The sequence below is a fragment of the Nannospalax galili genome, unplaced genomic scaffold, assembly GCF_000622305.1.
Source record: "Nannospalax galili isolate Female #2095 unplaced genomic scaffold, S.galili_v1.0 scaffold518, whole genome shotgun sequence".
Classification (NCBI taxonomy): domain Eukaryota; kingdom Metazoa; phylum Chordata; class Mammalia; order Rodentia; family Spalacidae; genus Nannospalax; species Nannospalax galili.
The window spans coordinates 1,205,979-1,233,665 of NW_008342851.1; the positions used below are offsets into that span (position 1 = coordinate 1,205,979).

General features: G+C 39.9%; 1 protein-coding gene across 5 annotated transcripts in view; it reads left to right on the plus strand.

The window, feature by feature from the left end:
- Positions 1-27,687, plus strand: part of Mast4 (microtubule associated serine/threonine kinase family member 4) — a 648,204-nt gene that overhangs the window by 318,753 nt on the left and 301,764 nt on the right. For all 5 annotated transcript variants that reach the window (XM_029566302.1, XM_029566303.1, XM_017799580.1 and 2 more), the window contains one exon: positions 24,782-24,813. In XM_029566302.1, the coding sequence (XP_029422162.1) occupies positions 24,782-24,813 (32 nt within the window). The remainder of the gene's footprint in view (positions 1-24,781; positions 24,814-27,687) is intronic.

A 27,687-nucleotide genomic window follows, 5' to 3' on the forward strand; every position in this document is an offset into this window, starting at 1 on the left:
GAGAGACAGAGAGACAGAGAGACAGAGAGAGACAGAGAGACAGAGACAGAGAGAGACAGAGAGACAGAGAGAGAGACAGAGAGACAGAGACAGAGAGAGACAGAGAGACAGAGAGGCAAAGGGAAAGACAGGAAAAAACGACAGAGACTGACACAGAGAGGCAGGAAGGCAGAAACCGATGCCTACTATTGCTGCAATTCTCTAGCTGAAGAACAGGAATCACAGTGAGGATGACGAATCTGCCCAAGAGCCAAACAGTCTGCCCCCAGAGTAGCCCCCGTAGCCCTTCCTGTTCCTCCTTTGGCTCTTTGACACAGGTGGTTGCTGTGCGTTCTAGAACTCAGGCTGGCCTCCAGTCTCACAGTAGTCCTCCTGCTTCAGTCTCCTGCACACTTGCTCTACAGGTGTGGGCCACTGTGTGCAGCTGAGTCCTTGTTCTTAACCGCCATACTTTGCAGCCTCCTGATAGCCATAACTAAGAGGTGAAGAGGGACACTGGAACTTCCCACAGATGTTGCCCTGGCAGTAACTGCTATACTCTTTTTTCCATAGAGACTGAGATTTTTCTCCAGAATGTGCATATGTATGTAAAACTCTTGTCCGAACTATAGTATAGTTTTTTTAAGGATACAGCATAGTGAATTTCCGGAAACTGAACAATCCAATGCTAACAGCACCCAGGTCAAGAAACATAATGTAAAAGGCCTCCCTGACAACACAGGAAAACATTCTTATCTTGATCAGTAAGTTATAGTGCTAGAAAGTAGAACTCTGGAAAATATTGGCCTTTAAAAGGAAAAACAGCTGGGTGTGGTGGTGCATGCCTGTAGTTCCAGCACTTGGGAGGCAGAGGCAGGCGGATCTCTGTGAGTTCAAGGCCAGCCTGGTCTACATAGTGAGTTCCAGGACAGCTGGGGCTATAGGGAGACCCTGCCTCAAAAAGATGAAAAAAGAAAGAAAGAAAGAAAGAAAGAAAGAAAGAAAGAAAGAAAGAAAGAAAGAAAAGAAAGAAAGAAAAAGGAAAAACAATAACATGCAATACCAATACATTCTGAAGTTGCTATAGGTTGCCTTTTCTTTGACTTTTACCAGGTTTGCCTTTTTTGAATTTACCTCAGCTGATAACTTCCATTCTAAAGGCTGAGAACTCAGGAAGGAAAACAGTCTCTTGGGGGAATGGAAACAGTCAGTACCTGTTATCACATAATGGCTAGCATTAGTTAGCTACAAATAACTGAATAAATAGACTAGTATCCACCATGGTTTGGATCAGAAGGAAAACTTGGAGTGGACAGCTAAATAGAATTTTCATCTCTCTCTAGTTAATCTTCACATCTATGGATAAGTATCTCTGAAGTTCATTTTCAGCTTTTTTGGGCCATGTTAACTGGTTTACATGACAAAGCCACACGAAAAGGAGAATGTTTTCCAACATTTCAGGTGACCAATTCCCTCTCTTTATGCCCAGAATAAGTGTCATGTTGCATTTTTCAATGTAGCACTTATGATGGAGATGATTTAACAAGGATTCACTGCAGTGAGTTCAATAACCTGCCCCTGAAGTCCCAGAGCCAGTGAAAGTGAGGCTAGGACTGCGGGCAGGTGCTCTTTGCCACCTTCTGAGACATGTCATGTATGGGTGATACTGGGCTTCTTGGGGTTCAAAAGTGAGGTAATCATGATGTTTTTCTTTTACCTCATTTGCCACAGAAGTCCTTTGGTCTCGATGCTGCTGTCTTGTTGCTACTGTGGGCCTCGGAAAGGCTGCAGACCTACCTGAAATTGTTTATTCCTGGTATAATTCTCCTGGGAACCCTCTTGAGCCAGGCCTCTGCCATTGACCTTGCTCTCAGCACTGCTGTCCTCCAGGTTCTTACTAGAATGACCTGTTTGCAGCATTAGATTGCTTTTCTATTCCAAATTTCCAAAGTCGGCCACAGTCCTCCAAAAACTCATCATGGTCTGGCGTTCAGGTCAATACTACCTTATCGGTACCTACTGTATTAGCTATTTCTGTTGCTGTTTTGAAACACAATGACCAAAAGCAAATTATGGAAGAAAGAGCTTATGAACTCCAAAGGGAGTGTTCATGACGGCAGGAGAGGCATGACAGCAGGTGGCCAGAGCAGGAAGCTGAGAGGTCACATTTCCAACCAAAAACACAAAGTAAGGAGAGTGAACTAAAAGTAGGATGAGGCGTTATACCCGCAAAGCCTGCCTCAGGCTTCCTCCATCAAGGTTGTACCTCTCAAAGGTTCCATAACCTCCCCAAACAGTGCCATCAACTGGAGACTTGAACCTATGGGGGGCATTTCTTGTCAGACCACCACAATACCCAGTTCTGTCAGACCAGTTCTCGTCAGACCAGTTCTCTCGTCAGACCACCACAATACCAGTTCAATTGAAAAAGTGACAAAGAGTACAGGTAGATGATGCACAGAAAAGCAAATACTAGGGCTGGGGGATAGTTCAGTCAGTAAAGTACTTGCCATGCAAGCATGAGGACCTGAGTTTGAGCCCCAGAAAAGGCTGGGCATGGGACCAGTGAGATGGCTAAGTAGGCAAGAGTTCTTGCTGACAAGCATAAGGATTTGAATTCAAGCCCCCCCCCCCTTCTGTCAGTGCTATGGACAGTAGAGACAGAAGGATCCTTGGGGCTTGCTGACTGCCAGCCTAGCTCCACCCTTAGTGAAAAACCCTGTCTCAAAGGAATAAGGTGAAGTGTGACAGAGTAAGACAACGGATCTCCTCTAGGCTCTGTGCATACATACAGACATGAGTACCCATGCACCCGTGCACATATGCCACACGAAAACTCACATACACACACTAGAAAAATGTGAGTTTTTTTTAAATAAGGCATGGTGGTAAACACTTCTAATCCAGTGCTCAGGAGAGGGAGGCAAGAGGATCTCTTGAGTCATTTGCCAGCCAGCCTAGACTGTTAACAAGCCCCAGGCCCCAGTGAGAGATACATAGAAAAAAAGCAAGGTGTGGGGCTTGAGAGATGGCTCAGTGGTTAAGAGCACAGGCTGCTCTTGCAAAGGACCCCAGTTTGATTCCCAGTACTCACATGGTAGCTAACAACTGTCCATAACTCCAGTTCCAGGGGAATGTGACACCCTTTTCTGACCTCTGTCAGCATTGCACAGCTTGGGTAAAATTACATACATGTAGGCAACACACTCATACACATAAAATACAAATAATAAATAAAATACTAAAAAACAAGGTGGTCAGCTCTGGACACCTGACCTTTGGCCTCCACACACACACATACACACACACATACACACACACACACACACACACTGTATGATGTCCAGAACACACACACATGTACCCACACATGCACCTGCACACACTCATACATACTACTTGCAAAATAAAAAAAGCAAATATCAACAAATAGCTTTATGCATAGGAAATGATTTTCAACTGCCCTCATAGGAGAAGTGCAAATTAAAATGTGTATTAAGACATTTCTTCACTTACCAGATTGACAGGAATCTAAAAGTTTGATAATGCTTTCTGGGGGAGTTGTTGTTGTTTTCCTAATAGTGCTAATGGGAGTATAAGTCAGTGCAAGCTCTGCACAGGCGCCATTGGCAGTACCAACCCAGAGTGCTTACTCATACACCACTGAACCTACTAGTTGTGGGGGAGGAAGTGTGACCATCAGATACATCAGCATACTTGTGAAATGAGTCACAGAATAGATTATTCATTACAGCCTAAATTTCAATATCAAAAAGATTAGAAATATCCAAAATGTCTTTCAGGAGTTAACTGAGTGAACAAATTGTAGCCCACCAGCTTCCAGGCAGTTCGCCTGCTCTGCCTCCTCTCTCAGTTTACAAGTCTTGGGACTACAGGTCTGTCCACCACATCTGGCTTTTTAAGTATGTTCTGGCACTCTAACTCAGGTTTCCAGGCGTGTGTGGCAGTTGTTTTTAACCTGCTGAACTGTCTCACTGGCCCATATTCACAAAGTTGTATTGCAACAAAGGCTAGGATACTTCTGGACAAGGAAGAAAAGTAAAAGGCTGTGATTTTATCTAAGGCCAAGAATTCACCTCAGTGTTTTCTTGCTTAGCATCTGTTTATTTAAAGCCATTTGGTCAATTCTATGACAAGTAGATTCTACTTGCTTTCCATAATGCTATTTATGAGGCATGATATAAACACGGTATTAGAGTACTTCAGAATGACAAGGCAAAAAATATCTTTGAAATTCAGTTCTACAAATGTGTACTTAACATTTGTTTTGTGACCAGGCCCTGTGCTGAGTGTTAGAGATTTAGTACTTATACTTAAAGATGAGTATAGTCAGCTTTCTCCTGAAAAATTACTTCCTAAATATCTCTCTCTCTCTCTCTCGCTTGCTCGCTCACTCGCTCTTGCTCTCTCTCTCTCTCTGTCTCTCTCGTGTGTGTGTATGACACACATATGCAGATATTTCAGGTTTAATGCTATTCTATAAAGCTTAGACTGTTTTTTTCTCTTCCTGTCTCTAGGTAACATGTCCAGAAGAAAATAAATGTCAGTTACCTTTCCAAAACCAACTGCAACTCTGTAACCTGCACCCAGGGGAAAAAAAAAAAAAGAATTACAGGCAGCCCCCCTTGCTTTGTTATCCTTGTAGAAATTTTCAAAATACTTTGAATTTCTACTATTTTTGTTTTCAGTGTCTCAGTGTTTCATGTTGTTGCTTGCAGAGAATGGATACCATAATAATATTAGATAGGATACATATGTCCTAAGGCTCTACAGCACAGTAAGTTAGCTGTAATGTATAAGAGTTTATCATTTATTTCACAAAGAACTAGAAAGAGGCTACTTGCCTGGGTTTGACTATCACATGCTACATGCATGCAAGAGATCGTTGCAGTGTCACATATATATATATATATGTGTGTGTGTGTATGTGTGTGTGTGTATTTATGTAATTAGAAATATAAGTACCCCATCCCAGTTTATTATCCAGTGAAATGGCAGTCATTTTTGTTTCCTTTTTGTTTAAGGAATGGCCGTAATGGAGTTTCAAAATATAATAAAGATCAAATGCAAAGACTATAATCATTGTAGCTTTTACTACTTCAATTGCTGGAATGTTTATTTTGAGTCCACTTGAGAGTTATGATAAAAAACATTGGAAGGAAAAATTCCTTAGTCAGGCTTGTTTCTTTCCTGTGGTGGGATACCATGTCTCTCTTGCTTATACATTCACTCACACTCTCTGTTGCAACATCCAGTGTTCCCAGGACAGCTCCCATTAGTCACTAACTTGCCTCTCATTCTTTAGGGAATTTTTTTTCTAGAACTTAAAAAAAAATGGTAACATATCTATTGCCTTGTCGCTGTATCATCAGAGTTGGGCTTGCCAAAGACTTGCATAACAGGAAATTTGCCAATGTGTATTTAGCAATTTTTAATTCAAAGGTGAAAAGACCACAGAGTAGGTTAAGTATAAAGGTTTACTCAATTTGGCTTCCAGCTTTATGAAACACTGCTGGAATCATCCCTTCACCTTCAAGGACAGCTGGATCCTGTATGTTGGGATGTCTATCCATCCCGAAGACAAAAAGAAAAACACATCAAAATATGACTAACAGCTTTGAAAAGTAACACATATGTGACCAGACAAGTCTGGCACAGTCTTGTCTTGATTCTGTGGATTCTGATAGAGTTCTGGAAGTAGTGTTTTATGCTTGAGAGGCACGGCCCGACCAGCTCAGAGGCCAGCAAGCTGCTATTTCTGTAATTGGTTTCAATGTCTTGATACTCCCTTGCCAGACTAATTTAGGTTGTGTTTTGTTTTGTCTCAATATGTAGGTCAGCTGAACTGGAACTCTATAGCCCAGCCTAGCCCCAAATTTATAATCCTCCTGCCTCTGCTTCCCAAGTGTTGGGATTATACGCGTACACCAACACACCCAGGTTAACATTGTGTGTGTGTGTGTGTGTGTGTGTGTGTGTGTGTGTGTGTGTATTGGGGGTGATTTTGATAGATACTCATTCCCCATTACCTCTCACACATTAACATTCACCCACTTCCTGACTGAAAAACAGTTGGACTGCAAGTGCCTGAGTGTGGGTTTCTTTGTACATATTTTGCTTGGGATTCACTGAATCTCTTTATTTGACTTGACAACCTTCATCAAGTTTGGAACGCCCTTAGCCGTGGTCTTTGCCCTTGTATCTCCTCTGGGCATTCCATATGAATGACAAAGTTTGATTTGCACCACAGATCTTTGGCATTCTTGTTTCTGTTTTGCTTTCTTTCTTCTTTTCCTCTCGGTAGTCCAGTTTGGATGATCTCTACTGTTTTATTCCAACTTCTACCCTTTGCTCTGCTCTTCCAGTGAGTAAGCCCATTTCATTCTGATACTTTTCATTCTAGCTTTCCCCTTTGTGTTCATATTTTCAGTTCTGCCTCTTGGTAGTGATTATTCATGTCTTCATTTACACTGCCGTATGTTTGTTTCTATGTCCCTGAACCTCGCTGTTTTTGGTCTGGTCTGATAATACCAAGACCCTGGATGTTTCTGTGTCTGTTTGTACTGTCTGCTTTTTCCATTGACATGAGCCACAACAGCTCTCAGACCCAGCTCAAGCAGAATAGGTGACTCAGGATCTCTATCAAGTGGATGACACAGAAGAGGAAGAGCTTTTTCTGGGGCTATATATTATTTTCCTCAGTTTGAAATGTTCTTTCATTCAAGTGTTTGGCATTCACATGAAACATTGTAACTACAAGGAGATTTTTCCCATTTCTGAGACCCCCTTCTCTTTCCCTTAAGACACTATCACAGGAACCATTGCTCTGTCCTTTAAAAAGAAATTCGTCCATGCTAAGGGTGTAGGGCATACCTGTCATCTCAGGAGGCTATGGTGGAAGGATCAGTTGTCCAGGAGTGTACGACCTTCTGAGCAACACAATGAGACTCACATCTCAAGATACAACAAAACAACAACAACATCAAAGCTAAGGGCTTTAAAATATATAGAAAGTGGTTGGCTATTCCCAACCCTAGTGGAGAGATGGAGGGATCATCCATGGATCGGCTAAAGAGGAACCAGCCAAACACGTTTCCTTTCTAGCTGTGCTTCTTGTCCTCGGTCATGTTGTTGTGAGCAATGGCCTATTGTAATTGTTCACATCCCTAGTAGAAGTCTTAGAAAAAAGAAATTTTCCAGTAGAGAAAGGAGAACAAAGACAATAAGCTTTGGCCATTGATAAATAGGACATTGTGCCGTTTTTCTATCACTGTTATAAACACATAGTTATGGCGACAGTCCAAATTTATTGGGTTTATCTTTCACATGAACTATAATCCTATGCTATGGTAGTCATATATTTTATGCCTTGTGGGTTTTTTCTTTAGCGATTTGATCACTGCAATGCACAAGGAGTTTGTTTCTGTGACTCTTGTTTTCAGTCTTCGTTTAGATTTGTTACTGCAATCTTGTGAGGTATACAAGGGAGCACCTTATTGAATTACAGCATAGACCATCTACCTCTTTCATCAGAGTGTAATTCAAGACTATGATTTAAAATTACTAAGTAGAATAGCTAGTGCATTGTGTGACACTAATCTGGTTTATTTTCCTTGTGGTTATCCTAGCATTATACTAAAAGTAGAACTGAGTTAAACCTACATTTCTTGAAGCACGTTTCATGTATGTGTCTGAGAAACATTTGCCTTCACCCCAATATTCATGGTCCCAATTAATTGGGGAAATTACTGCTCAAGATTACACCCTTGCTCATAGCAGATACAGGGTTGATGATGGTAACAATCTTGGAGAGGTCTTATTTGCATATAGAACCTTTTCACAAGGAACTTTGATTTTCCTCATCAAATAAGAAAGTTCCAAAGAAATTTCCAACATGTTTTGTAGACATGTAGAATTAAATGGATTAAAAGTGAATATGAGGGATTGGAGAGATGGTTCAATCCTCTTGCAGAGGACCTGGGTTCAGTTTCCAGCACCCACACAGTGGCTAAAAACCATCTGTTACTCCAATTCCAGGGGAATCTGACGCCCTCTTCTGTCCTCTGTGGGCATTGCATGACACGAGTGCACTTATATATATATGCAGGCAATACACTCATACACATAAAATAAAAATAATAAAATTTTAAATGGATATGAAAAAGTCTTACTGGACTGGAAAGATGGCTTAGAGATTAAGAGCACTGGCTGCTCTTGCAGAAGACCCAGGTTCAGTTCCCAGCACCCGCATAGCAGCTAACAACCATCTGTAACTCCAGTTTCCAGGAGACTATGATGCCCTCTTCTGACCTCTGCAGGCATTGCACGACATGGGTGCACTTGCAAACATGCAGGCAATACACTCACACACACACACACACACACACACACACACACACACACAAATTAAAATACAATATATTTTTTAAAAAGTCTTATTAGCCTGTTATTCTGCATACCTAAGAGGTGTCTTCCCACTGCTTTCAAATAATAAGGACCCAGGACGCTTGCATGTGGAGCAAGTGCTCTAACCCAGAAGTCTGTCTGTCTGTCTGGTTTCAACAGTGCTGCTTAGGGAATCCTACTGATAATAGTTGATGCTCTAATGCCCCTTATTGCAGAAGTATGCTGGTCTCGGCTGCCTGACTTATCCAAGGACTGTCCTAGTTTTCCAGTCCAGGAAAATAAGCTGGGTCAGCTGTCATATCCCCCCAAATGAAAAAAGACAGTGTGCTGCCTAGACTGCAATTGGAAAGAAAGGTCAATCAATATATTACCTCCTTTCCGTGTGTTCCTTGGCCGCTGGCTGTGTTGCACCTTCTCACTAGTGGAGGTAATCTCTTCTAAATTTTATTTTAACCTTGCAAATGGGTTAAAGAAGGGCACAGTTAATAACATCCCCTCTCATCCACCTATGAGTGTATTATTTGGACTGAGTTTTGTTCCCCATTCCCTCCTTGCAAGCCTTGTACAGTCTTGCTTTAGATGGTGTGTTCTGCAAGTAGCTGCTTTTGTTTATTGTGGGAATTTCTCCTGGAGCTCTGTCATGCTTTTGCACTGACAGAATGCAAACATTTTTGTGATTTTTGACAGTAGCTGGGATATATGTGGAATAAGGGGTTTTCAAAACATTTCACAGTCAATATGTTTACCCTACCTCACCAGCCATGCAGGGTGATTCAGTGCATCACCAATACTTGAAATAGGCTGCAACAGGAGGTCAGAATAGACCATAGATTTTCAAACACAGCATGTTAGATGAAATGATTTTGTGTACTTTGAAGTGGAAAATTCAATCAGAATTTTCCACACTTTTTAGTTAAAGCAACAATGTTATTTATTGATGAAAGATAGACTCAGAAAAATACAGAATCAAACATAAGAAATCTAGCATATTGTTCCTGGTCATAGCAGGAAATAATTTTCTCTTGTAATTTAATGAAAGCTACATCAGAGTTTTTTTTTTATTTTTTTTTAAGACCTACTTGAAATAAACAGTTACAGGATGCTTGGGACATATGCCAATATGTTTAGCTTGTTTGTGAAAAAAAATGGAATCTAGCTTTTTAAGAAGTTTGCTTTTCATTGAGAGTTGGACTTCATGCTTGATAAATGGCAATTTCAAGTGCCTAGGTAATCCATTTTGGTTTAGGCAGAGCTATTTGGAAAGCACCCAAGAGATAATTCAAGAATAGAATAGGTTCTTTAAGCTTTCATTGAAGTAGGCTTAGAGTGTATTTAAATTTATTACTAGTTTTTAATCTACTCTGGTGCTCTGAACATACATATCAACAGAAGTACTTATTATACGTGGCTAAATTCTTTATACTTTCAAATTGTAAAACTTTGGGCTTACAATGTTAGATTTGCACATGCATATTTAAGACAAAATAGGGCTTTCTATATGTCAGTTACTTTTCTAGGTATTTCATATGTATTATTTTACTGAATCCTCCTAACAAGAGTGTGAGCTCCTAATCTGCAATTTCCCGTTGGGGAAGAAAGTCACAGCAAAGGTAGATAAGTTGCTCAAGGCCATATGTAAAGTGAGACTGGCACTGACTTTGCAGCTCCAATACCTGAGCTAGCCTTCTGAGCATTGGTGTCTCTCTGCTTCTCTGAGGCTCTAACATGTAGGACCTGTATATGTCTTTCTTTAAAAAACTTGTGACTCTTTAGCAGTCTACTTTAGTTATTGTTTTTTTTTTTTTATTTACAATTAAGCTCATTGTAATTCAACTTGATTTTTTTCCTGCTTTAAAGCTAGCATGAAAAATGACAGGAACATTTAAAAACATCTGTACAAATTTATCATATTGTCTAAATAGTGAGATGTTTGGAATGATCGTGTAGGTTTCTAAAACTGTATTATTCAGAGTTCTTGTGCTCTGAACTTCATTCCCCTCCTCCTCTTTGTTTATCCCGTCTTAGAGTATCATCTGTTTTAACATTGTGTTTTCATTTTTGTTCAATAGAAAAGGAACCCAGAATCAATGATCAATTTCAGGTTTCTAAGCCAATCCAACGGGATTCAGGATAATGACACATATCTTTTCTGCAATGTTATACGTGTTAGTCCAGTATGTTCCAGTGTGCTTTTAAAAAGTTTTTGAAAGAAGAATATAGTTGACCTTGTAGAAATCAAATCTGAAAACACCTCAGGTAAAATCTTACCCGTGTTGGTAAATGGAGGGTCCTCATGCTTGGAAATCCCTTTACAGTTTGGGTAACAAAAACAATAGGCCACACTGTGAAATTTTTCTTAGGGCTCAAACTTCAATGTCCACCCCAGTTGAGGCCCTTGTGATCACAGAAATCAGAAGGGATCATTTTTACTTTGAAGGGAGGATTGTATCTTTACAGCAGGAACAGAATTCAGTCTTTGGGAAGAAGCAATTAAAACCCCAAAGCCTTTTATTTCTTTTGATACTTAAAAAAAAAAAAAAAAAAAGCAAAAACCTCCCTGCGCTGAAACATTTTCTGCTAATTAACTGTCAGAAATGTGATGCCATTAAGCTTAGTCTCTTTGGTTAACTTGAAAGTCATTATTGCACACTGTGCAGCCCTCCCAAATTTATTTTGGAAAAAAAGAAACATATTGACAGATCTGTAATCAATGTTTCCAAGACTTTCTTTTTCATAGAACCTAGACCCAGTCTAAAAACTAGTTGGTCAGTTTCCCGGAGTAACGTGGAACAGCCCTCATCATGGTGCCTGGATCATCTTGGTCTGTGGTGTATGTTTGCTACAAGCTGACTTGCAGAGGTCAATGGGAAGGACTTTTGGAGGATATCAGTGAGGAATGTATTTAGCTTCAAATAAGAAAACTAATAGCAGCTCAAATGGAGGTTTATTTTTATCACATAAACATATTTGTCCGAAGCATATGTAGCATCAAAATGGTATCTTTGAGGGTCCAGGCTAGTTTAATCTTTGCCTCTGGCAAATCATGATATAATTTCCTTATCCAAAAAAATAATGGTAATCCTTCCTATACCTACAGGGTAGTGGTAAGGCTTACACGATATCTTGTATGAGAAAATGTGTAGCACAGTGCCTGGCACTTTCAGGAACAAAGTTGATTTGTATTACTGCAACAGCAGCCACAGTAGCGCCAGTTTTCATAGTAGTGTTGGCATGAAGGTGTGAAGTAAAAAACAGAGCATCCTTCCTTAACCAAGGCCATCATTCTCCAGTTCCCAATTTCAAAATACTTTCAGCTGTGTCTTAAAGAAATCACCTGTAAAAATGTCATATTCTAGTACTGAACAGATGGCTCTTGTAGGGGACCTGGTTCAGAGTTCGATTCCCAACACCTATGTCTGGTGGCTCAAACTGCCTGTAACTCCACAGCTCTGACTTCTGTGGGCACCTGCACTCACATGTGCAAACCCCTGCCACCCACTACCAAACACATACATAATTAAAAACAAAGTAAATCTTAAAAAATAAATGAAAATTGTCAGATTCTATACTCTGTCACAAATAGGGTCTATTACATCCTAAGTGAAATATATCCAAAGCAATTGTTTATTTTACTGTGAGATCTCCTTATAATAAATTTTAACACTCTTAGAGGCTTCCATTTGCATTATCGATTATTAGAATATGTGTGCCATTAATCTCTGTGACCCACATCCATTTTGCATGTACATTTTAAGTGTCGTCTTTTGCAATTAGATAGAGAGGAATGACCAGAAGAAAGTAGACTTGTGGGTATTAGCTTCATAGAGTTTTTCAAGCGCTCCCTGGAGCTGATCTGGCAGTAAATTTCTACACTAAAATAGGCCTTCAAAGCAGTGACTGCTGGATAAACTACGAGGCGTCTTTAGTAAATAAAAATGATTAATCTCAGCGTAGTAAATTCACTGTCACTGGTCAGATATTCTCACCCGATCCTGTTTCCTGGGCCTATAAAAAGCTCTTTTCTTTTTGTGTGAAGGTCACTGTTATTTTAATGGAATCTTTGAATTATCTGATTTTTTAAAAAATTGGTTCATAAAAGAATATTGATTCTTTATATTAGGGGTAGTTGAAGTGTTATCTGTGGGCAAACTGGTCTGGCTTGATGGGGCCTGGAATCCGGCATCAAGAAAACTTATGTGGAATCTGGACCGAGATACAGCTGTTTAAAAAAGTGATCGCAGTGATTGATAATTGGCAGTGGGTGGAACAGAGATTTGGTGTGGAGGGCTGACGGTGCGAGTGAAGATGAAGCTCAGCCTCTTGGGGCCCTTTCTAATTGCTTCCTTTTCATTCCCTGGCATTGATAGTCACGACTTTCCCAGGGCATTTTCCTGGGCAACGAAAAGACTCTGAAATCAAATAAGGCTTTGAACACTGAAGATGCTTGCCACGGTTCTGTTGGAGAATCCTATAGATTTATAATGATTCGGAAAGGTGTCTCATATCCACTATATTAACTAGCTTTTTAGAAGCTTATGAACATTGTAGCTTTTATTGATTCCAGAGAATTGGACCCAACAATAAGCAATAAAAGTCAATGGTAACTTTCTTTCCATATAGGGGTTTGCAGATCAATATTTTGAATTTACTGTAATTTGCTGGTAATGGATAGAAGACTGAAAGAATTGCAGGGCTTTGTGGGGCACAGCTGTGAAGTGTTGCCTTTTTATCTGAGCTCACTGTGGGTCATAGGCTTTCCCCAGCAAAAAGAAACATAGTTAAGTGGCAGGATTGATATGCTTATTTATCAAGTGACTTTGTAAGTCTGTGCCAATGAAAAAGAAGTCAGAACTTGTTCGCAGTAACCTTAATTTTATACAGATCCTGCAGGAGTTCCCAATTTGCATTGTCCTACAAGCTATTATGTTCAATATTTGCATTCATGTTTGATCCCCTGGTAAAGGGATTTCCCTGTGAGTGGAATAGTGAATATGTAGCTTTGCTACAGCCTGATCTGCTTTGAATCTTGAAGTCATTTCACAGAACCATGGCCAAGTTCAAGTCTCAGAAGTGGAACAGGTGGAGGAATCTGCACATTTGCTCACCACTTTAGCCCATGTTTTCACAGCTCTTCCTTTGTGCCCTGACTGCCTCGGAGAGTTTAGGTGGTACATTGAAATGGGAATTTTACTGGCATCTAGGGTGTTGGTAGGTTTCAGTACTGTGCTATATACAGAACATTTGTTAAGGTTAATCTGAACACTCTGTGAATAAGTTGTATTATCCTTGTTTTATATTTTAGGCAGCCTAGCCATAGTCCTCAAGGACACTGTGTAGTATGGCCTTGAGTTGGACTATGCACGTGGCTGAAAGCTTGTAGCTTTACATATAATTGACTTAAATATTTATTTTGTGTGGGTGTGCATGTGTTGTGTGTGTTTATATGCATGTGTGTGCATACATGTGCGCACATGTGTGTGTGTGTGTGTGTGTGTGTGTGATTGTGCAGCGCAGAGGACAGCCTCAGGTGATGTTCCTTGGTTAGTTGCCATCTATCTTTTCTCTTTAAGATAGGTCTCTGGAACTTGCCAAGTAGGCTAGGATGGTTGCTCAGTAGCCCTGAGGAATCTCCCCATCTCCTTCTTCTTAGAACTGGGATTACAAGTGTGCCACTACATCTGGATTTTTGTACATGAGTTAGAAGGATTGAACTCAGGTCCTTATGGTTTCAAGACAAGCACTTGATTGACCGAGACATCTCTCCAACCCAATAAGTATTTCTTTAAGCATTAACCTCAATGGAGTTAATATTTTTTCTCTCTATTGCAGCTTCTTTTGTTTTGATGGGCTAAACTTTTTAGTATGATCCAAACTAGTTTCTTTAACTTCAAAGATCATCCAGAAATTTTTCTCTTGAAAGAGTTCTTTTGTTCTTGGAAAAAAAGTGAGCACATGAAGTACCGTATGTCTGTGAGCTGGACACTGTTAACCTGAGAGAATTAGTGCATATTACTTGGTACATAGTAAACACTTGAGAAAGGGCAGCTATTAATCACAGATGTGTTAGTTATTGCTCAGTAAAGCCCTGCAGAGGAACATGTAAACTTTGACTTATGGGGACAGTGTCCATTTCATAATTACGAGTATACACATGTCTGATTCTCAAGCTTGATATTCTGACGTCGAGGGCATAACACATTAGGAAGTATCGAAAACCATAGTAATTATCTGGAAAGGAAGCTATTTCTTTTGCTCATTTACTTGAGGCTGCTGATCATTTGGCTTGTTAAACTTTTTTTACTCAAGAAAAGTCCATGATAAAAATAATGTATCTGCAGGACTTTGCTTCAAATAAAATCAGAGTCTGTGAAAACAATTTAAGTGTGAAATTTGCTTAGAAGGAACTGCTAGACTGTTGTATCTGTCCTTTCTGAGAGTTACTGGCAGGGAGTTGCCTACTCTGAATGGCCCCTGGAAGGCTACGTGAGGAGAGACTGATACAAACATACTAAGCTGTTACTTGGTGAGGAAAAACACTTAAAGTATCTGGGGTCGGCCAGGTGTGGATTTAAGGACATGCTATGCCATTTACCAGTTGTGTGACCTTGTATGAGTTACTGAGCCTGTGTCTCCATTCTTTCATCTATGAAACAGGAATAATGGTGGCAATTAAAGGGTCCAATGAATGTCAGCATACAGTATATGTCAGATTCCATCATGGAGTTTGTGAATGTAGGTGAGCTTGGTACAGACAGTTCCCCCCATTAAAGTGGAAAAGGAGTTTGTCATGATGGCTGTTATCTTTCCGTCAAGGCTGAGACACTGACTCTTCTCTTCAGGGACTGTCTGACTACCTCACACAGTTTTGCCATCCTCTCAGCCACTTTCAGATTTCCATCACTTGGCTTCTGAAAGACTCTTCTGTGCTTTGAGCACCTAAAATTCCTTTTTCCTCACCTCTGGGTGGCAACCTGCCCTTAGTCCACCATGGCCTTTCTGGCTCTTCTGGCTCTTCTGGCCTTCCCAGAGGCCAAGCATGTTTTCTCAAACCCTGCAGATGCTGTGTACTCAGTCCTGTCTTCAGCCTGACCCTCTTCCACCTTTTCTCTGTCTCATCCTTGGTCCTTGCACTCAGCCATGCTCCCAGGATACCAGAATAAGCCTCCTAAGACTTTTCTCACTCATTTGCCCTCTGTAAGCCATGTGATACCCTAATGCCGTAGTGAAACTTTTTAATGTCATCTGATGTATTATTCTCCTATTGAACTGTTTCGGGGCTCCCTGTTGCCTATAGGATAAAACTAGAGTCATGGAACATTGTTCTTGGTGTGGCTATATCGCTGCTTTTGCATTCTGTTCCATTGGATTTTCTTTCTTCTCTACTTTTCAAGTATTCCAAGTGCCCTCAGAGATGCATGAGGGTTCACCCCACCTGACCTGCACTCCACCTTCCCTCTCTGTAGTGCTTCCCCAGCTTGCCAGAGGCTGCCTGGCTACTGCCCAGTCCTTGCAGAAGAAGAAAGGACAGGCACAAACATAGTATTGTGTTACTTAGGAATTTTTGAATCATAAGGAACAAAACAAAAGTTAAACTCGTTTGAATAATGACAGACTTCTTTGGTTCATGTATCCCAGAAGTCCAGGTATAAGTGAGACTGGATCCATTGTATCCCAATGACCCAGTACCTTATTTCTCCCTTTTCTCCCCATCCACCTTGGATGCCCGTCATGAGCTTCTTGAGGTTAATGAATGCCACTTCTTTCCTGCTAACACTCTTGGCTGTGGCGCGTGAACTTCTTTGCGGCATCTTCAGGCAGGCATCATTTTGTATCTGCTTTGCTCAGATTACTTTACATGCTATCTTTCAACCCGTTACTTTGGCCAAGAAAATAAGCTTTGTCATTTGCTTAATTTTATCAGAGCTTCATCCAGAGGCTAAGAACAGTGTTGGTTTCATCAGAAGTTGTCATGTATATAACAGGGAATGCCACTAGGCAAAAAACAATGTTGCCCCACCTCAGAGTACCCAGTATCTTTTGCCCTGACTCTCCACAGAGAACCCAGCATCTCCCACCCTGACTTTCCTCATGAAACCCAGTGTCCCCTCTATCCTGACTCTCCTCAGAGAACCCAGCATCCCTCTGCCCTTTATTGTTGCTTACTTTGAAGAGACTGCCTTTATTCCAGGCCTTTTCACACTGTATTTTACATTGAGTGAAGCCCTTTATCCCCAGTGCCTGGCATGACATATGTTATTGACACCTGCCTTTACTAAAAAGTATATAATTGAATAGAGAAAACCCATTTCATCTGCTTTAATCCCCAAATATGCCCTTACTGGAATTAAAGGCATGTGCTACCACACCTAGCCAGTTTTACTTTTTAAATGTGCCTGTTTTTACCTGTTTTCACTTGTACTAGTGGCCAAACTGATGTCCATCCTTCTCCTCCTCCTCCTCATCATCCTAACCATCATCGTCATCATCATGACCATCATCATCATCATCCACAACTATCCTTGCTTATATAGCCCTTCAAACTCCTTCTCTCAGCCTCTCACATCACCTCTTTGGCCACTTGCTATGGTTTGGAATATGGTTTCTTGGTGTGTTCCCCCAAAGGCTCGTATATTGAAAGCCTGGTTGTCAGCAGGTCAGTAGTAGAGATTCTGAGACCTTTAAGAGGTAGAACCTACTGGGAGGTAATTAGGTCATTGGGGATGTTGTCCTCATACCAGATGAGGTACATTCAAGGTTGTATATCCATATAAAGAATGTCATTTTCAAAAAGTACTATGTTCTGAGGTCCCATAAGAGTGGGTTATTATCAAAAGAGCAATCCTATCCCCTGAATTCCTCTGACTTTTTATTTCACCATGTGCTCTTGCCTACATATGCTCCAGCCACTGTATTGTCATCCATCATGAGGCTCTCACTAGAGGCCAGAGAGATATAGCTGCCTTGGATCCCCAGCCTCCAAAGCTGTGAACCACATGAACTGTTTTCATTTAAGAATTGCTCAGCCTTGGGTATTTTGTTATAGCAATAGAAAGTGGACTAATATATCCTCCTTCTTTTTTCACAATAAATATAGGGGGAAAATGGTACTTGATGGGCTAAGTTCAATTTTGTGTATGTGTGTGTGTGTGTGTGTGTGTGTGTGTGTGTGATATGTATATGTGATGTTTGTGCATATGTGAGGGAGTGTGTGTGCACTCATGGAGATGAGCAGAGACAAAAGATAGATATCAGGTGTCCCTCTATCTCTTTCCACCTTATTCCCTCAAGATAGAGCCTATCACTAAACCTGGAACTAGGCTGGCAGCCAGCAAGCCCCAGCAATCCTCCTGCCTCCACCTCCCATAGTGCTGGGGTTACAGGTGCATGTGGCCATACTCAGCTTTATATGTGGGTACTGGAGATTTGAACTCAGGTCCTTGTGCTTGTGCTTGTGTAGCAAGTACTCTTACTGAGCTTTTTTTCTAGCTTTTAATTCAAATTTTAATTCCATTATCCCAGAGATTTGCCTCTGGTCAGTTTCTAGTCTCCCTGGACTTAGCATGGGAATGCTTGAGTGCCCTGTCCAGACAGCCAGTGGTTTTGTTATGAAGCTCATGGACTGGCTGTATGATAAGCTCTTACTAAACCAAAATGACACCCATGCTGTGACTCAAAAATTTTGTCTCCAGAAAGGGCTTAGGAGACCTGCCAGAGTCTCAAGGGTGATAGTAGTTTTTCTGAATTCATGGCAGAACAAATCAACTCAGAAAGAAGGGAAGGAGTATCTCCTTTCCTCTCTGATTTGTTTTGAGCAAATAAAATTTATATACAAGCCCAGCAGGCAGATTTGGTGAACCTTTTATGGTTTATTTTGTTTAACTTTACTAGCACAAATAAATATATTAAAGTACATTATGATTATAGGCAGGAAAGAGAAAGAAATAAGGCTGTAAAAAGAGGCCGATCCTCTGGGATTCTGTACTTACCTCCGTTTTCCCTAGGATTTTACAGGTATGATCTAGGTTGAGAGGTTTGAATGTTCAAGCATTTCTATGAAGATCTATCTACCAGTTTCCAGCTATACGTCCTTTATGTAGGAAACCGTGTGCTTTACTGGCAGTTCACTAGAGTCTTCAATGATCATTTGAGAGCCAATTTTGCCTTCTACTCTGATTCAGAAGCAAGGTCTTTGTAAGAACCAGTTCTGGGATACTCATTTTTCTGTTCTCTGCTTTTGCCTTCACACGTAACTCTTGGTGATGCAAGTCAGGAAAGTGGCCCAGTGTTTCTTTAGATCTGACCCCTAGATGAGCCCACACCCTGGATGGTTTGCACTATATTGGGTAGGAAGTGTTCTGCTGCAGCATGTTGTCATGTGAGTGAATAGCTTTCCTGGCCCCACTTCCTGCTTACAGAGGAAATGACTCCAAAGTTTAGACCTCAATATTATAATGACAGCCTAGAAAAATAACTTTCTCAGGGGGAAAAAAATTCTAAGGTAAAAAGTTTATGCAAACTAATAGTCCTTAAAGGAACTTAAAATTTCTAATCTCTAATACAAAAAACTTAAGTAAGCATCTCTCTCAATCTCTCTCTCTCTCTCTCTCTCTCTCTCTCTCTCTCTCCCTCTCTCTCTCTCAACCCGTTATTTTCTCTCCCCTGTTGCATTTACATATCCAGGTTATGCTGCATAATCTGCACCTGGCTGCCAGCTCTTGGTTCTGTGTGGATCTGTGTATGTTTCCCAGAGTAGTTTTTAAGGTTTTATTTTGCTTTATTCCTCACCTCATATGTCTCTGACCATGGCTGATACTCTGTTACAAGTACATTCTGCCTCATTGAACTCTCTCCCTAAGTGAATACTTTTCGGTACTGAGTACATGCCATAGCCCTCAGTGGCAAGATGAAGAAGCCAGTGACTAAGGGAAGCATGGGAACATTTAACCCACTACTTTCTGGAATGTGTGAAGAAACAGTTTGTACTGGACATTGCCATTCTCATTGCTTCCTGGTTTGGGGGAGGTGAGTTGTCCAATTTTCAAATTTCCTTCTCTGTTTTGGAAGAATTTCCTGTGTGTGAATTTGCTGGCCCTGGCCCTGGCCCTACCTCTCTGTGCTGTGAGGACAGCTCATATCCCTTTTTTATTGCCTACTTGCACCCAGGGCAAGGGACCCGGATATGACCTTCCTGACACAGGAACCTTCCAAGAACCATGAGGTAAAGCGTGGTGACACAGGTGGTCCCTGCAAGGGGAGCTCCCCTTATGTGTTTCTTTTCAGAAGTGCCTGGCCATGATGATGCTGGGCGTGGCATGTTTTCAGACTTTAATTCCCTAGTTCTTAGTGGTTTTCTGCCCATTTGCCCCGTTATCTTGCCACTATACAGAGTGCGGTGTTAACTCACAAAATAGAGGTTTTACTGCTCAGCCTCCTTCTGTTTCCATTGCTTTGAAGAGCTCTGCTGTTGCTAGTGTACAACATCCTTAGCAATGTCACACATGGTCTTCCAACTTCTCCATGGCTCTGTATCTTGGCAATCTCATCTCTGTTTTCTAACTCTTCTCTCCTGCTTGTCCAGTCTTATTGTTCTTTGTGCCATCTGATGTGCTGAGAACTCCACAGTCTCTCCAGCCCCAAACCCATTCTTGAATGCAGATTCACAGAATCATTTGCCTGTGTGGGAATATGTATGTGGCATTCCTGTATGGACAGATGGTCTTAACTGTCACACATTTGTGCTGAGTTTCTGTTCCATCAAACTTCATATATTCAGGTCCCCCAAATTCTGACTCTGCTTTTTTCTTTCATGCCCCACATCCAGTTCTTTAGATTAGTCTATAAAAGCATGTCTCAAGTCTGGTTACCTCGCACCATCTTTCCTGCTGGCCCTGCACACAGTTTTCTCTCACTGAGACCATTTCTATAAATGTCTAAATCTTGGACTTAATACGGCCTTCAAATAAACTTAGGATATTTAAATATTTATTTGTTCATCTCTTTCCTTTACAATTCCCAGTATCCCCGACTTGATATACTTAATTCGGAGGTGTATAAATGTAGAATAATTGCAGAGATTTCATGTATACCCTCTCTTAGTCTCCCCAAGTCCCAACATCTTATATAGCTCTAACATAGTTTTCAAAACTACCAAATTCACATTGGTGCATTGCTAACAACTCTACTATAGACTTTCATCACTAGGCTTTCAACTAAGTCTATTTCCTGGTCTAGAATCCAAGTCAAGATTTTACATTGCATTTAGCCATCGTATCTCATTAGTGATCTTTGATTTCTAGTTCTTTTTAAAAAATTATCCCACATTTTTCAGAGCCTTGATGGTTTTAGGGATATTGGAATGTTCCTCCATTTATGATTACCTGATGCATTTTTGTGATTAAAGTAGAGTTAGGGATTTTTAAGGAGAACGCCAAGTTGATGTGATCCATCACAGGATCACAGGGTGCTTGATGTCAGCACAACGTACCACTGCCAGCTGAGATGCTAAGTAATCACTTGGTCAAGATATTGTCTGAGGTACTCCATTGTAAAAACATTGCTGTTGTTTTCTTTCCATACGCTGCTCTGGAAGGGAGTCACTGGGTCCCAGTGCATCCTCAGGAGGAAGAAAATTAAACTTTCTACTTGACAGAGGGGGTATCTACAATACTGTTTAGATTTCTCTACATCTCTACTCACTTATACAGCACAATTTACTGATCTATTAATAGTTCCAAAGTTCTCTAAATATGTGAAGTGTATTGTTGTTTTGCTTATATATGTATGACACCCAATACTTAAATACTATAAATATTGTTAAAATTACCCCTGTGAAAACATTGCAGTTTGCTTTCCTTGTGAATAAAGCAATTTTGTTGTTGTTGTTGTTTGTTTCTTTTTGAGGCTGAGATTGTCTGGGAAAGAGTACACCAACTCATTGCTTTTCTTTTCTCATCTTGGGCTCTCCATGAATTTTTTCTTTTCCTTTCCTTTCCCTTTCTCTCTTTCTTTCTCTCTTTCTCTCTCTCTCTTTCTCTCTCTTCTTTTCTTTTCTTTTCTTCTCTTTTCTGAGACAGAGGTCTTTCTATTATAGCCCAGGCTAGCTTTAATTCCCTCAGATCAAGAAGTCCTCCTGCTCCCCGCTCCTAGGTGCTGGGGCTCTTGGTGTGCATCCTGTATTACCACTCTCAATCTTATCAAGAGATCGTAAGAAAACGACAGATCTCAGGATTAATTATACTTCAGACTTTTTTTCTTTTGGGAGGTCTTTTTTGAAACAACTCCCTATATAGACCAGGCTGGTCTCAGTCTTACAGAGGTCCACCCTGCTTCCCGAGTGCTGGGATTAAAAGCATATGTCATCACGCTTGGCTTCAGACTTTTTTAAACATAAGTATTTATTAACAATCTTAGAAAATGGATAAATGTATTAATATTAAGCAAATAAAGGTAGATAGCATCCTAAAAAATATTAAGCCACTGAGAACAGGTATGGTAGTTTATTCCTGTAATCCCAGCACTCAAGAAGCTGAGGCAGGAGGATTGCTATGAGTTCCATGCCAACCTGGGCTACAGTGTGAGACCCTGTCTCCAAAACCCAAGCTGGAAACATAATAAGCAATCAATATCAGTGAAAATAATTTTTAAAATTTAGTCTTTTAAAGTATGTTCTTAAGAGTTGCTTTAACCTGGGGCAACTAATAAACATTGTTTAGTTCAGATGGCTGTTTCTTGCCCCTTCTTTTTCTTTTTATCCTATTTTTCTTCTCCATCTCCAGTCCTTGCCTAACAAATTTTAACACGTTCCATTTATACCAAATGCTAGCTTTGGTTTATGACTTAGACCAATACCACATGTCTTATCTAATTATCCAAGTGTATGGTAGTGACCTTATCCTGACATTAAGAAAATCAAATGAAGACACATTCACAGAGGACCGCCGTCTTAGGTGGTAAAATGTCTTGGTGCTGTTCATTGAGGTCTGACCTGTGCAGATTTATCAGTGTGTGGTCTCCATACATTAGAGCAGTAGCTGCTCCCTGCTCGGCCTGCAATCGCTTAGCCACCTGGTATTTGCAGACTCGTGTAGCTACTGTTCACAAGGTCTTGGCCACGGCACATTCATTTCTCTCGCTTTATTACCATCACATCTGATTCCAATTTGCTACCAAATTGAGTTTCCCATCCTGAGCCTGACATTCAAGCCGTCAGGTGGATTAGCTCCTTCAGCTTTGTTAGTGTGGTGGCTTCAGGTCAGTTGACAGTGGCTTATTAAATGTCCTCTGCTCCTCATCTTAGAAACTCAGCTGCCATCCTGTGGAGCAGTGGAGCTGTGTTACCCACTGTAACCTTTCTCCATGTTTAGAACTCATAATTCCAGGCCTATTGGAAAGACTTCTGATTAAAAACAGAGTTGGGTTTTGTCCCTTATCTTGCTGCTTCAGCAGCTTTTCTAAGAGCAAAATAGTCAGTTTATGGTCAAGGCATTTGGGGGCGTGTGATTGATTGAACTATTGGAGTCATTCATTGCACCCTTTCCCTCTTCTATCTTCCAAGTGATCATTTGCATATAAAGTTGGAATAGCATCCGATTTATTACTTGCTTGCTCCTAATGCTGTTACTGCAGGTTTCCTCTATGCTACCATGGGATTAGCGTACTGTCAGAGCAGTGGCAACCATTTGGGCTCTAGGCCTCTTGCTGTGCAAGGCATCTCATTTCTAAAAGAAACAATTCAATGAACTATTATATTTAGGGAGGTCTTTAAATAAAACTGACTACAAAACTAATTTCTAATGTTTACATAATCAAAGATTCATATACAGAAAATTGCTCATTGGTTTTTTTATGTGCATTCAGCTCCAGAGGAAACTGTCTTAGTTAAAGACTCTTCTTGTCATTAGTTAGCGAAGGTGTGTTTATGTTTCAGACTCAGGAAGCCAGCTTTAGCAAACACTATAATTTCTTAGAGGATAATCAAAGATTGAAGAAAAAAAAAAAGTAAGAACAAACAACAAAAAATAAAGCATTTGCCAATGAAATCTGGAACCCTCAAAAAGAAAATGTTAGTTATTGTGGAGGAAAGGCACTCTACTCCTGAAATTATTAATTCCTCTTCTTGCTACTAAATTGGGACATGATTATGATAACTATGTATGGAAACATTTTTACAGTTACTGGTGAACATCTTTATGTTTAAAGCCCATGTCACAGAGCTTGCTGATCACCCTCTGAGCAGATGTTCTCAAGGCCATTCTCTAAGGTGTACTGGAGGAAATTGCATTAAGAAATTGTGGTTTGTAAACTGCACTAAGAAATGTCTAACCATGACAAACATTCAGGATCCAATAAAAATAGAGGACAGGTGAGGTGAGTGTGAGGGTTGGGTAACACCTTTCCAAAGATAATACTAGAGCTCCAGGAAGGCAAAAAGTAAATGAAAATTCTGGAGGTGTATAACCCAATTTAGAGTCGTCTGAATTTGTAGTGAGCTCTTTTGAGTTTAAGTAGGCAGCTGACTCATGGCTTCCTTTTCTTTAATTATTGTCATCAAGTAATGCTCCTTAAGGAGTGGGGCTTCTAGAACATCATTTGTGGGTGGAAGCATTTCTGAGTCAGTTTTTTGTTTGTGTGGTTTGTTTGCTTACTTGCCTGGTTGGATTACCCCCTGCCCTCTCACCTGCCTCTCTGAGATTCTATAGATAATGATCTTAATTTGAGATAAGTGTTAGAGCATCCTTCTAGAACTGTAAACACTGGTAATTGTGGCTGTCTGGTTATCTTTTAGAGGTTCATTAACCTACTTTTCAATACCTCAGTAATAAATGTCATTTGTTTTAAGAAGTAATTACAAAAGGAAACCCTTAGCAGGATCTTTTTAAAATAATTAAGTATAATATTTGGCATGCATAATGTTTTGCCTAAATTTGTTTCATTGGAGGGTAAGTTAGCCCGATTTAATAGTCTGATTTAATTGCCCTTTTCATCTTTGATTTAATTATAATCTCCTACTTTTTCCCCACTGTCTATTCTTGTATGGATAAGACCCTTAGTTCTTTAGGTTTTCCTTAAGCTTAGTTATAAGACACTACCACTCAGTTCAATATTTTACTTCAGCTGCTTTGAGAGGATCCATTGGTTTTGTGCTCCAGAATTCAGATAAACTGTACCTTAAACCATCCCTTTAAACCTATTTACCTTGTATAAAGAGAGCAGTGTTGGGAAGCATCCAATAAAATTATGGCATTAAAGTCTTTGGTATCTAGACAATCCCAAAGCAAGTCTAATAAAGGATGTACATTTCTGTTACTTATTTGGTACCCTGATAATCTCAGTTGGTGTGGCATCTCCTATATTTGTATTCTCTTTTCTCTTGCAGAAGGAGCTGAGTCTCCCCCGAAGAGGAAGTCTGTAAGTAGTAGTTCTCCATTTCCTTGTTTTCTTTCTGCCTAGTTTGTAATGTGATTATTCTTGAATTGTTGGGCTTCAGTGGCAATTGCAAAATTTATGATGAGCTACGGAATCAAGAAAACAAAATAACATTGAATTTATGGATAAAAGTCAAACAGCAAAGACTTCATTATAATTTCCAGGATCCGTTGCTTGTGGGCATTGTAAACCAAAATGCTTATTTATTCCTGAGAGGATTGTAAGCTTTAAAAATCCCATTATATGGCCAAGCAAAAAAGGTGATTTGGTCTGCAGATAATACAAGTTGATCTCAATCAGGAATTAGTGTAGTGCTTGTCCCTGTTCTGGAAATCTCTGTTTGTTCTTTTCATTGTGGATTTTATGCAGAATCAGTGGTATACTTTTGTGTTTGAATGGATGAAGCCTTTGAGTCAGCTAAACGTCCTGTTATTAGATCTAGGTCTTATTGAACAGACAAATTTATGGACCTTGACTTGATTTTGCTTTTCTCAAGATTTATTTATTTTTATTTACTTGAACAACTGTTTGCTTAAATGTATACATGTGAACCACATGCCTGAGTGCCAGAGGAGGCCAAAGAAGGGTGTAGGATCCCCTGGAACTGGAGTTACAGATGGTTGTGAGCTGCCATGTGGGTGCTGGGAACTGAATCCAGGTCCTCTGCAAGAGCGGCCAGCCCTCTTAACCACTAAGCCATTTCTCAAATACCCCTTGACTTGATTCTTCATAGTATGTTTCAGCCTTTGATTTTTTATTTATTTATTTATTTTTGGTTTTTTGTTTCTGTTTGGTTTGGTTGGTTGGTTTTTCGAGACAGGGTCTCCTTGTAGCCCCATCTGGCCTGGAACTCACTATGTAATCAGTCTCACAGAGATCCACCTGCCTCTGCTTCCCCAGTGCTGAGATTAAAGGCATGTGCTACCACATCTGGCTCAATCTTTATTTTTGGTCCTTTTGAAACAGGGTTTCCCTGTAGCCCCAGCTGGCCTTGAACTGACAGAGATCCACCTGCCTCTGCCTCCCAAGTGCTGGGACTACAGGCGTGCACCACCATGCCGGGCTCAATCTTTGATTTTTAAGGTCAATTATATATTTGTATATATCATAGTTCTACTCATTAGTCATTAGTGAATTGTCCCTAATATTTCACCACATTTAGGGTGAATTTAAAATTTTTTTAAATTATTGATTTTATTTTATGTGTATGAGTATTTTGCTTTCATGTATTAAGTGCACTATGTGTGCAATGCCTGCAGAGGCAAGAGGGTGTTAGATTCCCTGGAACTGGAGTTATGGACGGTTGTTAGCCACCATGTAGGTGCTGGGAATTGAACCCAGGTCCTCTGTAAGAGCAGTCAGTGCTTTTACCTGTTGAGCCATCTTTCCAGCCCTTGGGTAAGTTTGTTTGTTTGTTTGTTTGTTTGTTTGTTTTTGATCAACTAGTACTAAGTCAGGACTGATTTTGAAATCTTTGGATTTGGGGGGGGGTCTGGTTTATACTAAGGAAGTTTGTAGAGCAGTTCCTTCTTAAAAATGTAATGTAATTTAATTGATATGATAAGATTCCAACTGTAGAGGAATAGAAAACTATATGGTGACTCTTGACAAGATTCATCTCCTGGGTTAAATTTTGGAAAATTCTAGACTTTGCATCTAGAAACCTAAACTGTATGATCTGTGAACATTTTATTTCCATTTCATTTTTTTTTTTTTTACTTTCTCTTTTTGAAACAAGTTGGCTGCCAAGTGGATAATGGATCAATTTTCTTAAAATAATTTCCTCAAAATCCAGGTCTATCTCCTAGTTTCTCTTCTTGACTAGAGGTTAATGGCTTGATCCTTAACATTAGGAAATGCATTAGGATTAAATGCTTTCCAGAGTACTTAATGATTAAAACTCAGTTTCAGAAATTTTGAAGAGTTCAACTTTTGATATTTCTTGTCATAATGAGAAATTATAAATGAGAAAAATAGAAAAACTACATGAAATATCTTTGTAGGAAAAAGTCTTATTTTCTCTCTACTTTCACTGACTCCTAAACACTCTGGATTTTTCTTCTGTGCTTTATTTGACAACTTTAGAACTTTTGTTAGATTTTGCATTTAGACTTTCTAATAATTCCCCTTAGATTACTATATTTCCAATAACTATCAAAAGCTCATACTAATTAGGAAATTAAATATGTTGTATATATTTCAGAACCATTTTGCCATTCACTGTTAAGTCTCATTTCTGTTAATGTTAGCTGATGGCCCGAGTTGAGGTGAAATACATCATACAGAAAGAAAATATTTGTTCCTTACCTTGAGAGAGCGAAAAGATATAATGAAATAAGGGATTTCATTATAATGAAAAGGGATGATGAAATAAGTTTATTTGGAGGGCATGCTTTGAATTATATGGGGCATTTAAAATCCCTTCTGTAATAAAAATCCATTGATTTATCAGATTATGGGAATAAAGCGTGGTGCATTCTCAAACATAAAGCTACCTATTTCGGTAAATTTTGTGAAAATTAATACTTATAAATGAAGACCCCCACACATACCAAATAAACATGCTATCTTGTATTTTCTGTTTACTGCCGTTATCTCTCAAAAAATTAATGGTGCCTGATATGACTGTTCAGGACCCCATGCCACTCAGCATCTTCAGCAAACACCACCCAGAATGCCTGTAACTATTCTCCTTGGGCAAGTTCCTTTATGGCACTGAGAAAAAGTAATGCATTTAAGAACAAATGCGCGAGTGATTTTAATACAAATCTAATGAAGAAGGATGCAATTGTAGCTTTATTAGATGTCCATGTTAGCCAACATACATTATTGTTCAGCCTGTAACTCTTACCTTGT